General features: G+C 40.6%; 1 protein-coding gene across 4 annotated transcripts in view; it reads left to right on the top strand.

Moving 5' to 3' along the window:
* The window catches only part of tenm4 (teneurin transmembrane protein 4), a 194556-nt gene that overhangs the window by 117394 nt on the left and 56997 nt on the right, over positions 1-20165 (top strand). For 3 of the 4 annotated variants that reach the window (XM_018665540.1, XM_018665541.1, XM_018665543.1), the window contains exons 8-16: positions 988-1062; positions 1297-1395; positions 2325-2560; positions 8772-8936; positions 10998-11212; positions 12357-12567; positions 16411-16512; positions 17242-17436; positions 18958-19158. In XM_018665540.1, coding sequence (XP_018521056.1) covers positions 988-1062; positions 1297-1395; positions 2325-2560; positions 8772-8936; positions 10998-11212; positions 12357-12567; positions 16411-16512; positions 17242-17436; positions 18958-19158 — 1499 coding nt within the window. The remainder of the gene's footprint in view (positions 1-987; positions 1063-1296; positions 1396-2324; positions 2561-8771; positions 8937-10997; positions 11213-12356; positions 12568-16410; positions 16513-17241; positions 17437-18957; positions 19159-20165) is intronic. The other variant, XM_018665544.1, reaches the window with a different exon arrangement.

The raw sequence follows: 20165 nt of genomic DNA on the forward strand, positions 1-20165 counted from the left end.
TTTGGTCATGGCTAAACAACTACCCATGAACAGACTTACTGTCTGTTCCTAGAGTTTTAGTGAGATGGTTCAGTCAACAGCAAAATGAGCATCAGTTTCAGCTGGTAGAAGGACAGTTAGTGCTATAATGAATGATTATGCGTCATCCAGCTCCAAAGTTAATCCTGCACAGGTATTCCCTGTGGAGCAGAAAACAGATGGTGAGGAGAGAAGATCTGCAACAGGCAAGAACACTGCTGAAACCACATATGTAGTCTTCTATAACCTATTGCCTTGAAAAAAGATAAACTACTAAAGTTCCAATAATGAAATTTAAACCATTAGTAATATCCACACAGACCCTGAAATATTAAATGTCACTTTTACTTAGTTAATAGTATTGCAATGGCCCTCTCTCGTCACTTTTGTGAAATTTAATGGCCCAGATAAATTCTGCACTGGTAGGTCTTATCCTGCTCTGCCACAGGAGAGATGCCAACAGTTGGCTGGCTCTATCAAGCCTCACCATTTTCTTTAGAGTTTGTGCCAGGCATCTCTTTCTCTCTTCATTAAAAGTTGCATTCTTCCCCAGAACACAAGACTGAGAGACCATGAGCGGACTTCACTGCTGGCCTCGTAGGGGCAGGGATCAAAAACAAGGCTTTTCTCTTGTAACACAGAACATGTTCAGCCTGCCCATTGCATGTGGACAGTTCATTTCTCCATTGCATTGCTGTAGTATTTCCTTATGGAACAGAACTCTCATAGGGGGGAGTGCTTAATGAGAGAAATGAGACATGCACCTCTAGAAGCTTTAGAGCCAAAAATGTGGTTTTTGGAGTGTTGCAACCATTAAATGAAAAAACAACTGTACTTAGTGACAAGTTAATTTGTAATTAAAAATGAAATTAAGATATTTAAAAGTGTTTTGTCTGAAATAAGTGTTAGATACCTTAAGGTTCTTATTTGTAAGTGATGCATTGTTTTCTTCCAATCACAACCTTAAAGGAGCCAGAATACTCTAATGTTTATCAGAGAGGAGCAAGACGCTTGCAGAGAAGGGCAGGGCTCGTACAAAACAAGGTATGGCAGTGCCCAAATGAGGGGAACAAGAGAGCTAGATGTTATTTGTCTCACACCTTTGTAGAAGTAGTTCCATAAGGGCCTTGGTTTCTTTTTCCCCGCTGTCCGTCTTGATCTCCATTTGTCAGTTGTTGTTGATGTTGCTTGGTGATCACATATTGTATTGGCATTTCTGTGTTTTCTTGCACGCACATCTCACACTAGCTTCATATCCATCTTTCCACCTGTGTGTAGAAACATAGCAAAGCAGACATTCCTAGAGACTTTACAGGACAACCTCATTGAGATGGACATTCTGGCATCAGCACGCCATGATGCCTCGTACAACGACGGGTATGTTACATGTTTGCTATCTGGCTAACACTACTGTCAGAATCTGCTTTGCCATGAAAACAATTGTGATGCCTGCGCTATTTTTCCATCAAACATCCTCTGTTTTGAAATGCTGTCAATCATCAGTGTATGTCTCCTGCAGTGCTAGAATCTTTGCCGTATTTATCCCATCCCTGTTTAATACAACTAACAATTTGCATTAAGTCACATTGTTGGGTTGTGTTGCTTTTGATTAATGTTAGACATGACCGCTTTATGAAACACAGTTGCCCATTTTATCTCCTGTTGCTAGAATAGGATATGTCAGAGATTTGTCCTGATATTTATAAATAAAATATGGTCTCAGTGACTTTCCACATCATACATTGTAATGTGACATTCAATCACGTTCATGTCACTGTCGCTTGAGAGCTTCTTGTAAACTTGTCAGTAGAACGGCCTTGACAAGAGTGCCGCTGCCACTGACTCTCTGATGGGCTGATCATTTGCACTTGGACATGCAGCTCTACACATGTTCTCTGAGATAGCCAGCCATGTTCTTCAAGGGCAAATAAATCTGCTCAACTCCAATGCTGCAACCTTATATACCGTATCTCTCCTCTGGACAGCCTTGACACATAGTCACGGGGAATTACTCTTCACCAGGCTGGCGTGAATACATAAACAAGAGCCAGCTGCGGTCACTAGTCCTATAAATTAGATTTAATATTGATTCACAGTTTTGACTGAGAAAAACCCAGTATGCTTTCGTATTCTCACTTATCTAGCAGAAGCGAGACTGTGGTGATAGTAAAGCGTGGAAACAGAATTACTTACCAGTGGAAGGGACTGCACGTGGATAGACAGTAACCTACAATATTATGATGATAGATATCCTTGGGGAATGAGTGTTTCCATTAAGACTAAGAAGAAAATGTGTGTTTTTCCAGGCACTTCCTGTTCAAACCAGGTGGAACATCACCAATGTATTGCACAACATCACCAGGATACCCTTTGACCTCCAGCACGGTATACTCGCCTCCCCCACGCCCCCTGCCTCGAAACACCTTCTCTCGACCTGCCTTCAGCCTGAAGAAACCCTATAAGCACTGCAACTGGAAGTGTGCTGCTCTCAGTGCCATTCTCATCTCAGTAACACTGCTGTTCCTGTTGGCCTATTTTATTGGTGAGTCACCTCTGACACTCCTACATGCCAGGATGGGAACCTCTACCTATCTGCCTCCAACCCCACCCCTCACTTAACTGCGGACACAGAATGAGTCCATGCTCTATTGTATTCCCTCCATGTTAATAGTGTTCAATGTGCACTCGCTCTGTGCCTTATATGAGCATGTTATATATGGTGTCATAGACTGACTCCTCATCTCCCTTGTCCAAAATAACATTATCATTTATAGATTAGGTTGACTGAATCTGCAGAGATAGGTAATCCAGTTTCTCGCTTTTGTGAATAGGTCAGATAGGGAATGAATTAAAAAGGTGTCCGCCATCACACAAGAGAAGACTGCACATGTAGAATATTCATCTTATTTGATTTAAGATTGCTTCATCAGCATACCCAGGTCTCAGCTGGGTAAGGACTATCAGCTGTGATATCTGAATTATACTGTTCAAATCAGTTCTGCTCTTTTTGGCTGATGTCATTCCCGAAGGAAATGATATTTATATCTGATACAATCTCTTATGTAGCTGTGTGTCATAAATAAGAGACTTATCTCTTGTCTATATACAAGACTGTTGACACAACATTTCACTGATAAATGTTCTGAAAAAAGGGGGAAAAAAAGCAGTTGATAAAGATGTGAAAATTAAAAAAAAATATGAAAAGGGTATTTAGAAGTACATGTAAGGGGATTCTGCAAGATTGGATGGTAAACCAACTCTGTGTTCTTACTTGGATTTCCTATTGATTTTTCTCTCTGGTCTATTCAGCGATGCTGGCTATCGCTGCACATGCTAGCTACCCAGTTTATCTTCTTTTTATTCTAAGCATGCTGCTACTTTGCCAGTAATGTAAAATTCAACACTTCATGAGTGAGGTTTTTTTTTTTTTTTTTTTTTTTTTTTTTTTGTATTTCTTCACACAAATTCCTCTCAAAACCTGTTGTTTAAAACAAGTGCTCTCAACATTGTAACCGGCCAGAGGTTGAATCACTACTGTTAAATCAATCAGGGATAGGAAAGCAAAGGAAAATATTTGTTATTATTACTTCAAAATAACAGGAGGTACAATGGAGTTCATAGGTTTGCAGCAACCGACAAAAATAGCTGCATCCACAGTAACAGTGTGGTAAGGTAGAGAAGCGATGGGAAAGAGTAAGCATTGTGGGTCAGTCAAAGGTTCAGTGAAAGTGTGAGGTTGGTTTCTGCCAGTTCAAGGGTTTGGAGTATTTAAGGTTGTTTACCAACAGGTTAGGAGAAAGAGGTGACTTAGGCAAACTGCATGTTGAATGAAATAGTGCTATGAAATTGGCTAAGGTTGGGGATGAGGATGAACAAAACCAGAATAGATAACACATAGGACATAGACTTTCTGTAGTGCAGTGGGGATAGAGAAGACAGGAAAAGACTCTCAAAATGTAATGTCAAACAGGTGTGAGTGGTTTAATGTCTGGATTTAAATATTGTTGAATATCTCTGTTGCCTCAATTGGCAGACAGTTCCAAGGATGTAGTGAGCTAAATGAAATGCTAGTGGCACCTTTTTTATTCAAGTAATAAAAGTTCTGCCTGGTCCATTGTTATAAATTCAAATAGGGAGTTGATACACACTTTAATATATTTTACCATATAATATACATCTGATTGGCTCTAGATACCTGTTTAACATATAAATGGTCTCACTGTTGAATTCTGTCTCACACAGAAAAAGAAATAGTTTTTTCAAATAGAGGGATGGTAAGAACATTGCAGTTCATTTGCATGAAGTCAATGAAAAAGCAGTCAGATCCTTCTGTGCGGCCTTCATCAGTGAGACAAATGAATTCTTCATTGAGGACATTTGTTATAGATATGTATTATGCTGTAACAATCACGAAAGCTATCGTTTCTGCTTCTCCTTGAGGCCAAACGAGCTAAAATCTGATTATTCATTTTTTTGTCATCAGAGCCATTTAAATTGTTTCGTTTGAAATTCAGAACAGCACAGAATTAAAAAAAAAAAAAGAAAAAGAAAGGAATCAGCTGGTTGCTGCTCATAGTGATTATCTTCATATCCAGCAATTTTAAATCAATAATGGGTGGGAACAACTTCTGGTCTGGCTTGTTTTTGGCATTAGCAGTGTGGTTTGGCCGTAGAACCAGAGATACAGTATGTGTCTACTGTTTACTGCTTGTGACCTGGCCGAAAGCCAGAGAGCACCATCAGCCTGATAGCGTTTAATCAGACTGCGTAATTATACCCTGCAAAACTCAGACCATCTCCCGATGCACCACAAGTAAACATGTTGGAGACCAAACCTCACCCTAAGATCGGAATTTCCAATCAAGAACAAGAGCCATATTTAATTAAAGGCTGATGAGAAAATACATTTAATTTGAAGTGCAATTAATTATTGAGGCCTGTAATTGGGAACTCTGGGTGAGATGTCTAATGAACCCAATTATGTCTCATGACAGATGTTTTGACTTGCAGCATGCTTTTATTTTGTCACAGCTTTGTAAATCGACACATTTTTGAGGTCCACAAAGGTCGGGGGTTTAAGATGGTACTATTTTCTCTGTGGTTGCTCGCTCATTAGCACATTTGTTATATGTTCCTCATTTTAAGGTCATCAGTATCCTCCTGTGTTCACTTCCATTCACCCTGGGTATCTAGCCAAGGACAAAGAGGTTGGGCCCCAGAAAATTTTTTGCTGCATGATCATCCAACCCAGAAAACCTCTCTGCAACACTTGTTTGGCTGGCTTTCAGTACTTTTTATTAGTAGTTCAGTGCTTTTTTTTTTACAGAATATTACAGCTTTATTTGATTTGACTTTTCATTATCCCAATGTGATATGTGCAGTATCTAGATTTGCTCTTGGGTTATAAGGAAATACTTCACATCCTTAATTAGGAATGTTAAATCAATTTTATTTTATTTTACCAATATTTAAATACCAAAAAACATTCAACTACAAAAACATGGTCTATTAATGCAGTGACTTTCTTTAATGGTCAAGAAAAGCCTTTGCTCTGCTCTCAGTCAAACTCCTGTTTATATTCATCTTAATCCCACGATGCAGTGCCCAGTATTCATTGCAAATGCTGCATTCACATATCATGATGGACAGCTATATACAGTCAGAGCTGACTAGGTCTGCTAAGTTACAATGATATTTTAGCACTCTAATGTTTCTGTCTGTGCTGTTCATCCTACAGATTTGGCAACATTACATTGCATTTTCTGTGTGGATGCAGAACAACTGAAAAAATATGTACTTTTATATTACTGGCAATTATCAGTTGAAACTGTGGCAGCTATATGTTTGCCTCATACAGCTTCCAGGCATGCAGCATTGGACTGCTGGCTGTATATTGTTGCAAGTGTATAGCATTAGTAAAGTATTTATTTATTGATGTATATGAATCTGGATTGGCTGCAAAAGACAAAGAGTTGTTGGCCTTTGCACCATGTATTGACTATTAAAGGCATGGTGATAGGGTTGAAACACAATGTATTCATGTAAGATACTCTCGTGGCACTGATCTGATATTGCAGTGAGTGGTGAATTACACCATAGACTGGCAATGGAGTTAAGACCATTACATTTTTTTTTAAAATAGATTAAGCCATATGGTTGAAACATTTCTCATGCCAAAGCATGTGAGACTATGTTTTATGCTGGCTTTTTTGAAATACCTCAAGATAGATTGCCTTTTTTAGATGCTCACAGTATTTGATGATTTTGACCACTAAGATGAGGGAGAAAATGGTTCTACTCATCATAGGTTCCCTTGAAGTGTGCACTAGTTGGAAAGTGCTCTTCAGATCAGAGGATAGAAGTGCGGGAATGCTGGCAGATGACCCACAGCAATAAGCACTGACTTCCTCAGATTGGCTGAGAAGTCTTCTACTACAGTACCTCTGTTCCCTAATTGGCACATGGCGTGACCTAACTTCCTGCCAAGAGATAAGCAAAAGGAGGGCACAACATGTGCTCAGGACAAAATGGGCAATGCTACGAAATGCAGTACTCTTGACAGGTCAGTGGCATCACTGGAACACAGACACAGCTTGTCTCTGCCAGTGGCCATCTCATTAGAAGTACCTTGTTATTCTTACAACCTGTCTTCATTTTGCAGCCAATTGCAGCAGCCTTCTGAGTGTCATTGCGCAGTGTTTGCAAAGTTTGAAAAGTGAGCAAAACAAAATCAGGAGGCTCTTCACTGGCTCAGGTCCAATGCTCTGCATATCATAGATACCAAGACGGCGCTGAAGTAAATCTTTAAGGATGGGAGGGGGAGGCCTCTTCAACCATTTTCCATTAGAGGCCTCAGGGACGGATGGGATGAAGAGAGAAGCTCACAAAGACATGATTACTAGGACAGTTGGAACGACACCCTGCATGGTGACTTTGCAGTGGTTCTGCCAGCAACATACACTAACTCTTTTTCTATTTCGCCAGTCAGTGCAGAGCTACAAATCACAAGGAATGTTTTTTCTGGAGCTTACAAAATGACAAACAAAGCCATCTGTCTCTTCACTGGTTGTCCTCCACTGACACAGTCACTTCCACAGGCGCTGGACAGACACTGAACAGATGCTGGTATTGCAGTTGAACTTTCATCATCTTAGGGAATGTTTGTATTGCATTTTCCCTGATTACCACACTGTTGCCACCTATATTTGGTCACAAAATCATCTAAATATTTCAGTAAACATGTGGTACTGTTTATCTAGTGTGCATCATGAAAATATCAGGCATTCTTTGAATGTGTTATGCACAATCAGATTCATAAAAAAATACCACTACTGAGATCTGAATGGAAGAATTGGGCATAGTGTTCTGTAATTCATCTGCGTTTGACAGCGTTTCCTCCAGGTTCCTGTGAGAATGACCCAGTGTATTCCAGTCATCAAACACTATTATAGCTTGGTTTGATCTGCCTCTTGTCACATTCTTAAGGTGTTTTCAGTCAATTTGAAGTTAATAGCTGAGCCTGGACAAATAAACCTCCCCTTACTCTTGTGTATTGCTTATGATTTTGAATAAATTACAATATCTGTTGATTAATGAATCGACTTGGGGTCTTCAGTTTGGCATTTTTTTTTTTACTCTGATAAAGATGCTGTCTTGTCAAAGCATTGGTCTGTTGCACTGTTAAAGGCTCCAAATCAATTAGTGCATCCCAGGCCTTTTGTCCTCGGAGGTTTGCTGCACTTGGTCTAAGGATCACCATATTTAGCTGCACATTGCTGTAAAATTCATGTGTGTTGCAGTGGTTTTATAAAAACGCAGTTAAATATTTAAGTCCCATCAACAAATCAGTTTTTTCCAGTGTATTCAAGTTATGACAGTCAAAGTCATTCTGTCTGCTGTCTGAGTAGTCACTGAAAGGATTACTGGTGACATTAACTAGTTTATGCTATTATAAAGGGGGGGGGCACTTAAAGAAAATAACATTTAGAGGATTCAATAGGTTGAGCTTTGGACTAAAACTGCCAGATAATTTCACTCTTTAAAATTGAATTGCGTAGTTATGTACTCAAGAAGCTTAAGCGAACCAACAAACCAATAAAATAGCTATATTGAGTTTCTGGGCCTTTTCTGCTGACTGTTGACTTCTAAGGTGGCTTTTGCCTTGCTAAGCTCGTCTTGTCCATTCTCTTATTGGTGATCTGTCATGGTCAGCCCCTCCTCCTCTGTCCTGCACTCTACTGCCATTGTTCCAAAGGACATTTCTTTTGTCGACCTTGTAAAATATCAGCATGCTTCATCCGCTGTGTTCACATTGAAATACCCCTGGTGTCTCCCTGCTGATGTGTTTTTTTTTTTTTTTTTTTCTTTTTGTTCCCTAGTTTTGTAGGGGATTGGAAAGGGACTGGGTTTGGAAAAAATGACAAGGCACTGGGGATGGTCCTGTGCCAGTGCTTGTGTGGTGAGACAGATGTTGTCCCGTGGGGTCAGGATAGCATTCATCTTCTGATCTTACTGCTCAGCACTTTTGAAAAAAAAAAGCCATTAACCATTAAACCATGTATTGTTCTTTATTCTTTGAAATTTGCTCTCTGTTTCCCAATCTCACAGCTGTCACCTTTGGATAATTACCCAGAGAAGAAAAAAAGAGTTTACTTTGTACTCAAATTTCAGAGATTATGTGAAATTTTTTTGTTGAGATAAAATATACCTTAAGATAAATCAATTCTGAGGTTGTTTTATGTTTAATCTTTCAGCCATGCACCTTTTTGGATTAAACTGGCACCTGCAACCCATGCAGAGACAGATGTACCAGCTGTCAGAGGACAATACAAGTGGCCTGCCTTTTCCTACTGACCTGAGCTTGCCACCACTAGGCAACACGGGTTTGGAAATACCTGACCGCAAGGGAAAAGATGAAAGTAAGTACCATTTTTTATGAAATTTGTGGATAATGTCCTTTATGAAGTACACATAGTCTTTTTTTTCCCCCAAATAATACTTAAAAGTACAGCTGTTTTTTTGTTTCCTGAATGATTTGTGGCACATTCAAGTACTACACTGTTGCATACACATCAGAAAACACACAAGGAAAAAGTTTTTCAAATCTTAAAGTTTACAGATGACATTTTGAAGCTCAAGCAAGCTTGTTATTATTTTGTCATCCAGATCCACATTGTGTTCACTCGTCTCCATGGTATGCAAAGAGATCTGCTTTGTAATCCTACGAAAGTTGTTGTAAGTGGGAAAGTGTTATTTGTTCCTGGAGGGAGAAAATGGGACAGCTTAAGGGACTGAGTATCCAGGGGCTGGAGGGGGATTAGCCACTCTGTCCCCTTCAGAACGGATGTGATCCTTTCATCTCCTAGCCTGGGCTGCCTTTCCTGGCAGCCAAAGAAAGCATGTGCTCACCCCACGGTACCAACTGCTCGACTCGAGGAAAGTTTGCTCTGCTCCATTCTCGAACAAATGGGCCCAGATTTAACCATGTGATTTGCCACTGGCAGACTACAATAGGTAGAAGATGGGGTCATTACCATATAGATGAATCCAGGAGTTGTCTTTTTCATTTACCAGACAGCAGAAAGTGTGTTTAGCTAACAACAAGCATGACGACAGCTGAGCTTAGATGCTGCATGGCAGCCGTTGCTGATAGGAAATCAATAGCTGTAGTTTTCTAAATAAGTCTCGTTCTGCAGTGCTGTCACCAGAAACAATGATGAGCTATCGAATGTTTTATCAAGGTGATGCAGATGTGTAGTTTTGAAATTCAGTGCACTTCCCTCTTTCTGAGTCTTGTCTTTCCATCAGAGCATTATTTTGTAGTTTAGCTTGCAGAACAACAACCATTTATTTAACCATCAGGCCCATTATCACTGGTCTCGGTTTATGATTTATTTAAACAATCTGATGAGTACACCATTAATGTGCTGCATAAATACACACACACCCCAACATGTGGAAAATGAGCCAGTGTGCATAGCATTATGTAAAACTCAGATCTGGGAGACACAAGTGTGTCCTGTCTACTCTGATAAAACCCATTGCAACTGATGGACTTTTGAGAAGACTGCCATCTGCCGTGCCACGTGTAACCTAAAGCCGTGTCTGCCACCAAGTCCTGGGGGTAGTTTGTATGGACGTCTGCTTTAGTAGACATCCCTGCTGAAATTAGCTCATCTACATGGGCAAACAGATGTTGCCATTTCCATGGAGTCCAATATAAGTTGTATTATGGAGCATATGGGCAATTTTTGGCAGAGAATGTGCTAGTACCTGAGCGGGTACTAGCATTAGAGATCCCTCTCTACTATAATTATAATTTTCACTTTATTACCTTTACTTTAATTCTGACTGTATTTTATTGCAATATTGAAGCACTTGTATTTTCTTAAGTATTTTCTATATCATTTCCACACCATATGTTCAGTCTTTTAAATCATATTTTTAAAACCTTTCATAGATATTAACTTTGATGAACAAGATTTATGAAATGTTTTCAGATGATAAAAAACAAAAAACTGACCTTGTTTGAGCAAGCCACCTTAACAAAAGTTGAGGTAAGCATAGTTGGATCCCCAGTTGAATTGGAGGTTGTTGTTGTTTTGATATAACCAGTGCCATCTGCAATATCAAAACATATTTCACCATTTCATTTTGAACTTAAGCTTTTTTAATTTTCCATTTCAGAAGAATCCACACAAAACATCTCAGGACATAACTCTAATTTTATTTGAGGACCAGACTGTTCAGTCAGATTATTCTTACTTTTGTGCTCTCTACTCCTTTGGAATTGGACTTGGAAATGCTAGCAATGGTCAGAGGGGTCATCCATTATATTTTTTCTCTGCCTGTCAGCGATGTGATTGAATATCTGTGATATGGTCAGACTATCATGCTTCAGCAGACTGACTCCCTCTGCCTTCCACATGCTGGATTAATGGTGTGATCTCTTTGACCGATTTACTTTGTGTGCAATGCAGGCAAATTGGACAGCTTGTTCCCAGATGACAGCTATATAGATATGGGGGAGATTGACGTGGGGCGCAAGGTCGCACAGCAGATTCCTCCTGGTATCTTCTGGAGGTCTCAGGTCTTCATTGATCATCCCATGTACCTGAAGTTTAATGTGTCCCTGAGCAAAGATGCCTTAGTGGGAATCTATGGAAGGAGAGACCTACCTCCATCACACACACAGGTGGGGAATACATTAATGTACAACTATTAATTTGTTACTGCCCTATATGTATGATTTTCTGTTGTGTTTATTAGTTGTATCAAAGGAGAGTTTGAAATCTAACTGTTTTGGGGGCTTTAATTTGGCATATTTCAGTGTTATCTGTAAGAAATCATTATGTTTTGTTTGTGAAAGACAGTGTAAATGTGATTCTGTGCGAAGCAATTTACAATCATGTCTTTGTAGTGTAAGTACTCTGCTTCTTTTTCCATTCTTCCTCTGCCACAGAATATAAATTGGGATATTGTTTAAAAAAAAAAATCTATCTAACCATGTGGGAACGTGTCATGAATACAAACCAATTCATAAATCTCTCCATTGTATTATGAATCACTTTCTTTGTTGCAGAAAGGATTTATGGCAAATTTCTTTCAGGTTCAATATCATCAATGAATCACACAAAAAATACAGGGCTCAAGGGCCAAGAAGGAGAGATTTGTCTTTACACTAATTTTCCATCTATGTGCAGCACAGAATCAGATATATCCTGTTATTAATCATATCTGGCTGCTTGGTTCACAGAGTTTAGATTTCTGCTGTAAATGTAACTGTAGTTCAACAAATTGTTCATGGCGTGATTTTTGTTTGCATTAATGACCAATGCAATTTATTTTTTTAGTCAGAAGATCTCTTGTCTCTTTCTTCTATTTTTACTCAAAAGAAAGCAATCCAAGTGGAGTTTTCCCACTGTGACTGATTACACATAGAAGGACGGATGAGTCAAGATTCCCTTCCTTATGTAGATGAAAATGAAATGCTGCCTCTTGGTATTCATTGAGTCACTACTGGTACGAAGCAAACTGCTGCAGATAATATTTGGTAAACAGTAACTTTAAATTTTTTACCCCAGCTTCCCTTTCTGACTTTAATAGTTTTAAGAAGGCTTTTCATATAAGATATGCAGACTATGAAATTATCACAGCTTATCCAGCCACGATGTGTCAAGACTTACACAAGCTCCTCTGGAATGATGAGTTATTCATGCAGACCAAATTATTCTCCGCTATAAAGAGGGCTGAAAGCACTAAAGTCTCACGTGTCACTCTAATGGCATATCTGTGGTCCATCCATCAGTCTTTCTCACTTTCTGTGTGTCTGTCTGCAGTTTGACTTTGTGGAGCTTTTGGATGGGCGGCGGCTTCTGGCCCAAGACATCCACGGTCTGGAGGGCCCTGTGGCAATGCAGCGGAGCCTGGTGCCCATCACCACACACGACACAGGCTTTATCCAGTACATGGACTCGGGCATCTGGCACCTGGCCATCTACAACGACGGAAAGGAAACTGAAACTGTCTCCTTCCTCACTACCGCCATAGGTGAGCGCCCTGGGCATGACCTGCTGCTGATACCTGTAATAGCAATCCACATAATCCCCATAATACCGACCAGCAGCACTCCACAGCAAACAGCCCAGACTTGGGGCATGAGTCAGAGACAGTTTTGACAGATTTCAATAGCCAAGGAAAGTGCAGGTTAATCAAGGTGAAGTTGAATATTACAAAAATCAGGACATCAGTGCTATCCTGCCATGCCCCTGAGTAGGGCATTGAGAGATCATAATATCCTCATTAGCCTGAGTGTCTTCTGAGCGAATCAGGGGTCCAGCTTCTGGGAACCATTTGCATACAATTCAAAGTATGATTGTACCCTCCTGCTAGTGCCATTTTTGATCATGATTTGCTCCAATTTCCATCTATTTTCCATATATCAAAGTAGGGAAGATATTTCTCTCTTCTGACTAACTCTGTGTGCCACACGGCTGTGTTTCAGACATACGTCTTTTTCTGTGAAGGTGATTTCGTTTTGTACGCTCCTCTTTGTTCTCCCTAAAGCGCCTTTGATTAGCACTGCTGTATCAAGCAAGGTGTGAGAGGGCCCGAGGTGTCGACTTTCACAGGGATGGCAGCTGGGAGCTGTTCTCACATGCTCTTTAATTAAAAGCTCCTGGGCCAGAGTCCATCTGTGACAGGGGCTGTGCCAGGCAGCAGATCGATGAGAAGCTGTCCTCAACACCAATGTAACACCAAGTGGAGACAGGCAAGAGATGCACCATGCCACCCCCCCCTGCTGTGCCAACAACAGCTGTAATTCAATACTTAATATATGATATGACACAAAGAGGGGGAGTCAGGGCAGCATGTTTACTTTTGCTTATTTCTTCTTGACTGGGTGCGCATGAAGGCCTCCTGTGGTTTGCATCAGAGAAAACACAACTAGATAAGGTATTCTGTGCAGCGGATGGGGACGGGGATAGGGATAGGATGGGGTGGGGCAGAGTTAGTCAGAGCTAGAATTCTGCCTCTGTCCATTTGTATCGGAGCCGATCTGCCCACAGGAGCTCAGAGGGAGGCAGAGGGGCCCTTTCTAAAATGGGTCACCGGTTAAGTGCCCTTCAGCAGAAATTGAATCTCACCAACTGCCTGAATTGTATTGAGCCGTGGAGGGATGGAGTTGACCTTCAAATAGAGTAGCCCAGGTATAGAAATATATGTGAACAATATCCAGAACAGGCGCAGAGAGACACAAGCAGCATTGTTTATAAGACACTAACAGTAAAATTATTTTAGTGTTTCTGACAGCGCTGGTGGGGGAAAAAAATGTCTTATTTTACCATCAGTGAGGCACCTTGTGCTCTTCACATGTATTAAATGAAAGGTTTTCTAGTTGCACATAGCCCTGCCATAATACATCTGGGGGATAGAGAGTCCCTGTCTTTAATCTGGGTTACTCCTCATTACTTGGCTGTGGCTCCATGGCAATGTGAAATGTGTCCTACTGAATGTTTTGTATCACAGCCCTCTGGAGCATGAAGCCATTTGTCCCTGCTGCCTGCTGCCAGACATGCTTCAACCCAGACACGGCTTCCTATACAGGGGAGTGAAGCAAGGGATGCAAAGACCCAACTCCAATGTCTCACTCTATATTCTGTCTCACTCTACAGCAGTCTCTCTCTCTGTACACAACCGCCCATCATTCAAAGGTGCTGAGCATCCTCTGAGAGCATGGCAAGGCGCTGATTAAACCTGCCTACTGCACGCTACTCTGTCCTCACCGGCTAGAGAGACTCACACAATAGTTAGCTCCCCTGATATGAAGGGTAATGAATTTCAATGAAGCTCTGCTTGAATCCATGATTTATGCGTTGGCCTATGTTGAGTGTGTGGCTAAGAGATATTCATGGCCTCCCCTTCCTGCTCTCGGAGGAAACACGGGCAATAGACATGGGGAGTGTGTAGTCTGCTCAACTGCGTCAGCATTCAGACTAAGAGCACTGCAGTCCATGATTACTCAATTAAACATGTTCGGTTTGTTGCTCACCAAAGAAATACCCTTGGTAGCTAAAGATAAGATAACCTTAATCAGAGGCCCATTATTCTAGAATAGCTGCTCGCTTGATATGTCAGTGGAATGCAGTTTAAGGTAGATCCCTCTGTACCTTGCTAGGTGAACAATAAATTACAACCCCACTTAGATTTTTTTTTCTATGCATGAGCTGCAAGATTCATGTCAATAATCTCTCCTGCATAATTGTACTTCTGGGGAGAATTTCTAATGGCAACTATGCACACACACCACACCCCATTTTCCTAACCCTCACGCACTACCCACCCACACACACACACACACACACACACACACACACACACACACACACACACACACACACACACACACTGCTGAGCTCCCCAGCTTTGAGCAAAAAAGCCCAGGCCTCTTCCTGCAGTTAGATGTTTTTTTTGTTGGAAGCCATCAAAACCCCACCAAAATGCTGATTTGCCTCCACTATGCCCGAGGATAGCCTCCACTGCATCCCTTCAGTAACCCAACATGGCAAAGGCAAGCTTTCAGCACAGAAAACATCAGCAGCATTTCTCTGCTCACTGCCTACCCCTCTCTCTTTTCACTGTACCTCTGCTCTGCCTCTGTCTCTTTATCCCTTTCTCTCTGTCTTTTCACTCTGTCTTGCGTTGCATCCTCAGTGATGATTGACTCTCCAGAGTAAAGGGAAGCTGAATCCATGGCTCACATTTCTAGCCCTTTGTGGTGCACAAGAGATTCTTTGTTCAGTAAGTTTTGCCTCAGAGCTTCTGCCGCCTGAAGGCAATGGACAAGACTGAATATTTTTCAGCACCATTTCAGGCTTAATTCAGTGAGCATCATGTTTCAAAATTCTGCTGCTGTTGAGCTCCTCAGAGACCAGTGGTCATCTATTTCTAATAAAGCAAGTTCAGACATGTTAGAATATAATTATTATTATTATTTTGCCAGTTCATTTGATTTAGTTAGAGGGATCAGTAGAGGAAATGATCTGCATTTGTGAGTGTTGTGCATGTTCTGCTAAATGTTTGATTCAAACAAAAACTCCTCAGTTTATTAGGAAACAAAGATAAAGTAATAAAGCCACACAGTCAAGACATAAACACTGTAATGTCGAATATAACATCACTTCCATTGAAAATGTATTGTTGTAAATGCTTTCAGAATAAGTGTGAATAATTTTGTGTGTGTGTGTGTCTATGTGTGTGTGTGTATATATATATATATATATATACACATATATATACACACACACACACACACACACACATATATATATATATATATATATATATATATATATATACACACATACACACACACACACACACACGCATAGATGCAGGTAATTCAGCTTGTAGCATTGTGATGAACAGACAAAACAGGAGCATAAAGTAGCCTGCCTGGCCTACTCATTGCCTCTGCAAATACATAAAGTAGACCATAGAAGAAAAATGATACAGTAATATTACCCATGGTAGTGGGCAGGTTTGAGTGTTGCTGATGCTTTGAATCACCTGGTTGTGGTGTGCCATAAAAGTTAGGTTTCTCAAATGATGCATGCCACTTATCACATCCGTCGCATTCGGAACTTATTTACTTTGCGACTTTTCGTAGAGGCCCAGATGATGAGAACTTGTTTATTCATTTAGTGACTTCTCTCAAACATTAGCAACACTCAAAAATGTTTTGCAGTGAAATAGAAATGTTGACAGGATTGGCGCCTGTGCTTCTCACTGTCATTAGTACAGGGATAATAATCAACCCAGAGAAAATGAGTGGGAGGAAAATTGTTTTTCAAACCACATTACTCAGATAATCTCCTGATTGCCCTCTTGCAGAATCTATTGATGACTGTCCCAGTAACTGCTTTGGGAATGGTGACTGTGTTGCTGGAACATGCCACTGCTTTTTAGGATTCAAAGGACCTGACTGTGGGCGAGGTGAGTCAATCCCTCTGTCATAATGGCTTTATTGATCTCCAGCTTTTCAGATACATTTTTGGGTGCTCACCAGATTCTATTCACTGCATAACCAGAACAAAGCAATTTTATTCTTACAGTTAATTTTAATTGTTCTTCAGATCTGTCTTATTAAATCAGGCAGCACTACTCCAGATAATTCAGTTTTACTTCTATCACTCCTAATGGAGTATTGTGTTACCTATAAAGAACTCCTGAATAACTGTACAGAGAAGAGAGCTTCGGAATGTAGGACTTGTAATGTCTATTTCTTTCAATTATTGAAAACAAGGCTGTGTTTATTTTTTGGCAAAGTAAAAATAACATAAAAAACAAGTTTTAAGCAAAGTGTTAAAATCATAGTAGCTTGTTTTGGTTACATCTTTACACATACTGCCATCTGTTATCCATGTGTTGATCAGCACCATATTTGACTCTTTTTATTGAACTCTTTATTTTTAACAGCCACACAACAAAGATTGTGAAGATATTTGTAGTTTGCTTTTGTTAGAATTTGGGTTACGTCTGCATTGGATGAAAAAAAAAAAAAGAGTTTGTGCCCCATATTGTACACCAGAAAGCAAGCCTTTAAACATTTTTGGTCAGAAGCTCATTGTCAGATTGAGGCTTTAGCACACACTCACTAGTTCTTTGAAGCTATGGTTGGAGGGGTCCATTCAAACGGATGTATGCTGTCTGCTCTTTTCAAAGCTGCCTGTCCAGTGCTATGCAGTGGGAATGGTCAATACCTTAAAGGTCGCTGCATGTGTCACAGCGGCTGGAAGGGCGCTGAATGTGACGTTCCCACCAACCAGTGCATTGACATCACATGCAGTAGCCATGGGACCTGTATTGTGGGAACCTGCATCTGCAACCCAGGCTACAAAGGGGAAAACTGTGAAGAAGGTAATTGTTTTAATAAGCCATGGCAATGTATCCTAAACTTGTAAAATTCCACATAATATGGCTGCTATAACCACCATTTTAGCTCGTTAATGCTTGACATTTTTAAAGAATACTCAGAATGGAAGTGGCTCTTAAGTTGGTTTGACTTATAGCAGTATAGCAGTAAAGACAGGGCATCCACTACGAAGAGTGTGTTTGCCATAAAACTGCAAATATGCATCCTAGGTGACTTTCTCTGTTTAAATCATGGACATAAGGCATTTTCTTAAATCACAACTGTCTATTTATTGTTTGAAATTCAGACACAAAGTCTGATGTTAATCCATTAGGAACTCCACATTCATGATACTGGATAAGGCTTGACCAGATAAGATGAAGGAGCCATTGTGTTTGTCAGCTCTTGAAGGCTCTCATTTCAAGATGAAAAATGGAGCCTGGGAGTTTGATAAATGGGGGTTTGTGACATCCATAGGCCCCCATTCTATTTTGGGTGGAGTGTTAGCCATAAGGAGTGGAGGGGAATGTGGACGAGGGCCCTTTAACATTTTTACCTTTCTTCCGTGCGACCTTCAGCCACAATGATTAATTGCCAGGAGAGAGCTGCTTGTCAGTTAGCCTGTGATCTTTGTGCCTTGTGCCCAAACCATCTGCTAAGAGGCGAGAGATCCTGTTTGTCTTACTATAACGGCCTTTATACCCATTTATGTCATGGTAAAGGGGAGCTGCCATGGCGTGGCCTGCTGGTCTCAGTGGCTAGACATTGCTCCAGCTTGGCGCCTGTTTGCCATCTGTGTGTACCATGCAGATATTGTCTGGTAGAAAGAACATTACAATTGTGATTGTATGCTCCCACAACTCTTGTGCTTTACAAACAGAACACTCATTTAATGACACGCCATGGAAAGAGATGCCATAGGAAAAGGCATTAATTTGATATTTCAGTACGAATTGAACTTACACTGATATAGTGTACAAAAAAGATGCAGCAGAGGGAAGCCAATGCAAGGCTTGCTCTCTTGTCTAAGAAGTCTAGCTGTTGCCCCAGGCTTTTCCTTACTCTACCCCATATTCTCCTTTACTATCTGTTAATGTTTTTTGTTGTTGTTGTTGTTTTTTCCAGCTTTGAACTACTCATCATCATGGCTTTAATTTTAGAGAAGCATGCTCCTATTAAGGCACCTTTACTCTTTGGTGGAATTTTCACTATAAGATGATGGGAGTCCCAGCAGGAGTGTGGATAGTATCTGTAGGTTCATGCCATAAGCCCCAGTGTGAAAACAGCCATTTAATTAGCTTGTTTGTTAATCTGGACTCTACTTGTAGAGAAAGTGGGCTTCCTTGCATCATGTCCTGTGTGCTCCCTCTGTACATCCTATATACTGTATGGGTGCTAAGGCAGTTGCACGGCCCACTGCCTCCATCACTTTACTCAGGCTCAAACAGAGACGACAGGTTGCCTCTGAAAGAGGGTAACAGCAGGTGACTGGTGTGTCTAACATTGTCTCTTTGGACCCCTTTTAGTGGACTGCCTGGACCCAACATGCTCAGGGCGAGGGGTATGTGTCCAGGGAGAGTGCCACTGCTTTGTGGGGTGGGGAGGGCCAGGATGTGAGAGCCCCAGGGCCTCCTGCATGGACCAGTGCTCTGGACATGGAGCTTTCCTGGCAGACACCGGAACCTGCAGCTGTGATCCCAACTGGACAGGCCATGACTGTTCTACAGGTGAGTACTTCCCTGAAATGAGAGTAAACACTGGCAGAATTCCTTTCTCACAGGCTGGTGCTGATTTAGGTCTCATTAACAAGTGGAAAAAACATCAGTGCATTTGCAGGAAATATTGACAAGAATGTGCTTTATTGAGGTAGAAACATCATCATCTTAGGCGCTTACGAAAGGTAGCAGCTTTTTATACACTAACACACACACACACACACACACACACACACACACACACATATATATATATATATATATATATATATATATATATATAGAGAGAGAGAGAGAGAGAGAGAGAGAGAGCATTGTGTACAAAACAAAACATAATTTAACCATGAAATGAGTAAGACAAACAAATACTGTAATAAAACACAGCAGTTCAAGGCTCCACAGTTTTATCACAGCTGTGTTCAGATATAAACCTTCTATAGCTATATTTATAGTTTTAGACATTTCTCAGTTATGTAATCTCTCATACTTATCAGTCCTCAACTCCTGACAAATAGTCATCACAATCAATGAATATTTTGCAGTATCTAGTATAATTTCTTACCCTTCACTATTTGCAGCTTTAGTTTAATACCTCACAACTGGCAACAACAAGTGATAACCTTGACATCTTTGTCAGTTCATTCCTGATAAGACCTTTCCGTTTTGTCGGAATTTATTTCACTGCTTGATTCCAGTATAACTTTGGTAATTGCTATGCTCCTCACAGAAGTAAACATTTCTGATTATGTTAAAAGAAAACAGTTCACATCAAAGCCTCAATTATTCACGTCATTGATCAGCTGGAGGTTCACAGCTAGCAATCAAACTCTGGTTGATTTTGCTCTAAATGTATTTCTTTTACGAATGGTTTCATCCGCAATCTCCACATGGTTAGTTGGCAGCCACAGACATGAGGGAAATGCATAGCAGAGATCCTGATAGAGGCATGATTTAATGCAAGTTAAAGCTCTTTCTTGAGTTCCGGATTTCTTCACTTTGGCACAAGGCGCACAGCTGAT

Source organism: Lates calcarifer, linkage group LG21, assembly GCF_001640805.2.
Source record: "Lates calcarifer isolate ASB-BC8 linkage group LG21, TLL_Latcal_v3, whole genome shotgun sequence".
NCBI lineage: Eukaryota > Metazoa > Chordata > Actinopteri > Centropomidae > Lates > Lates calcarifer.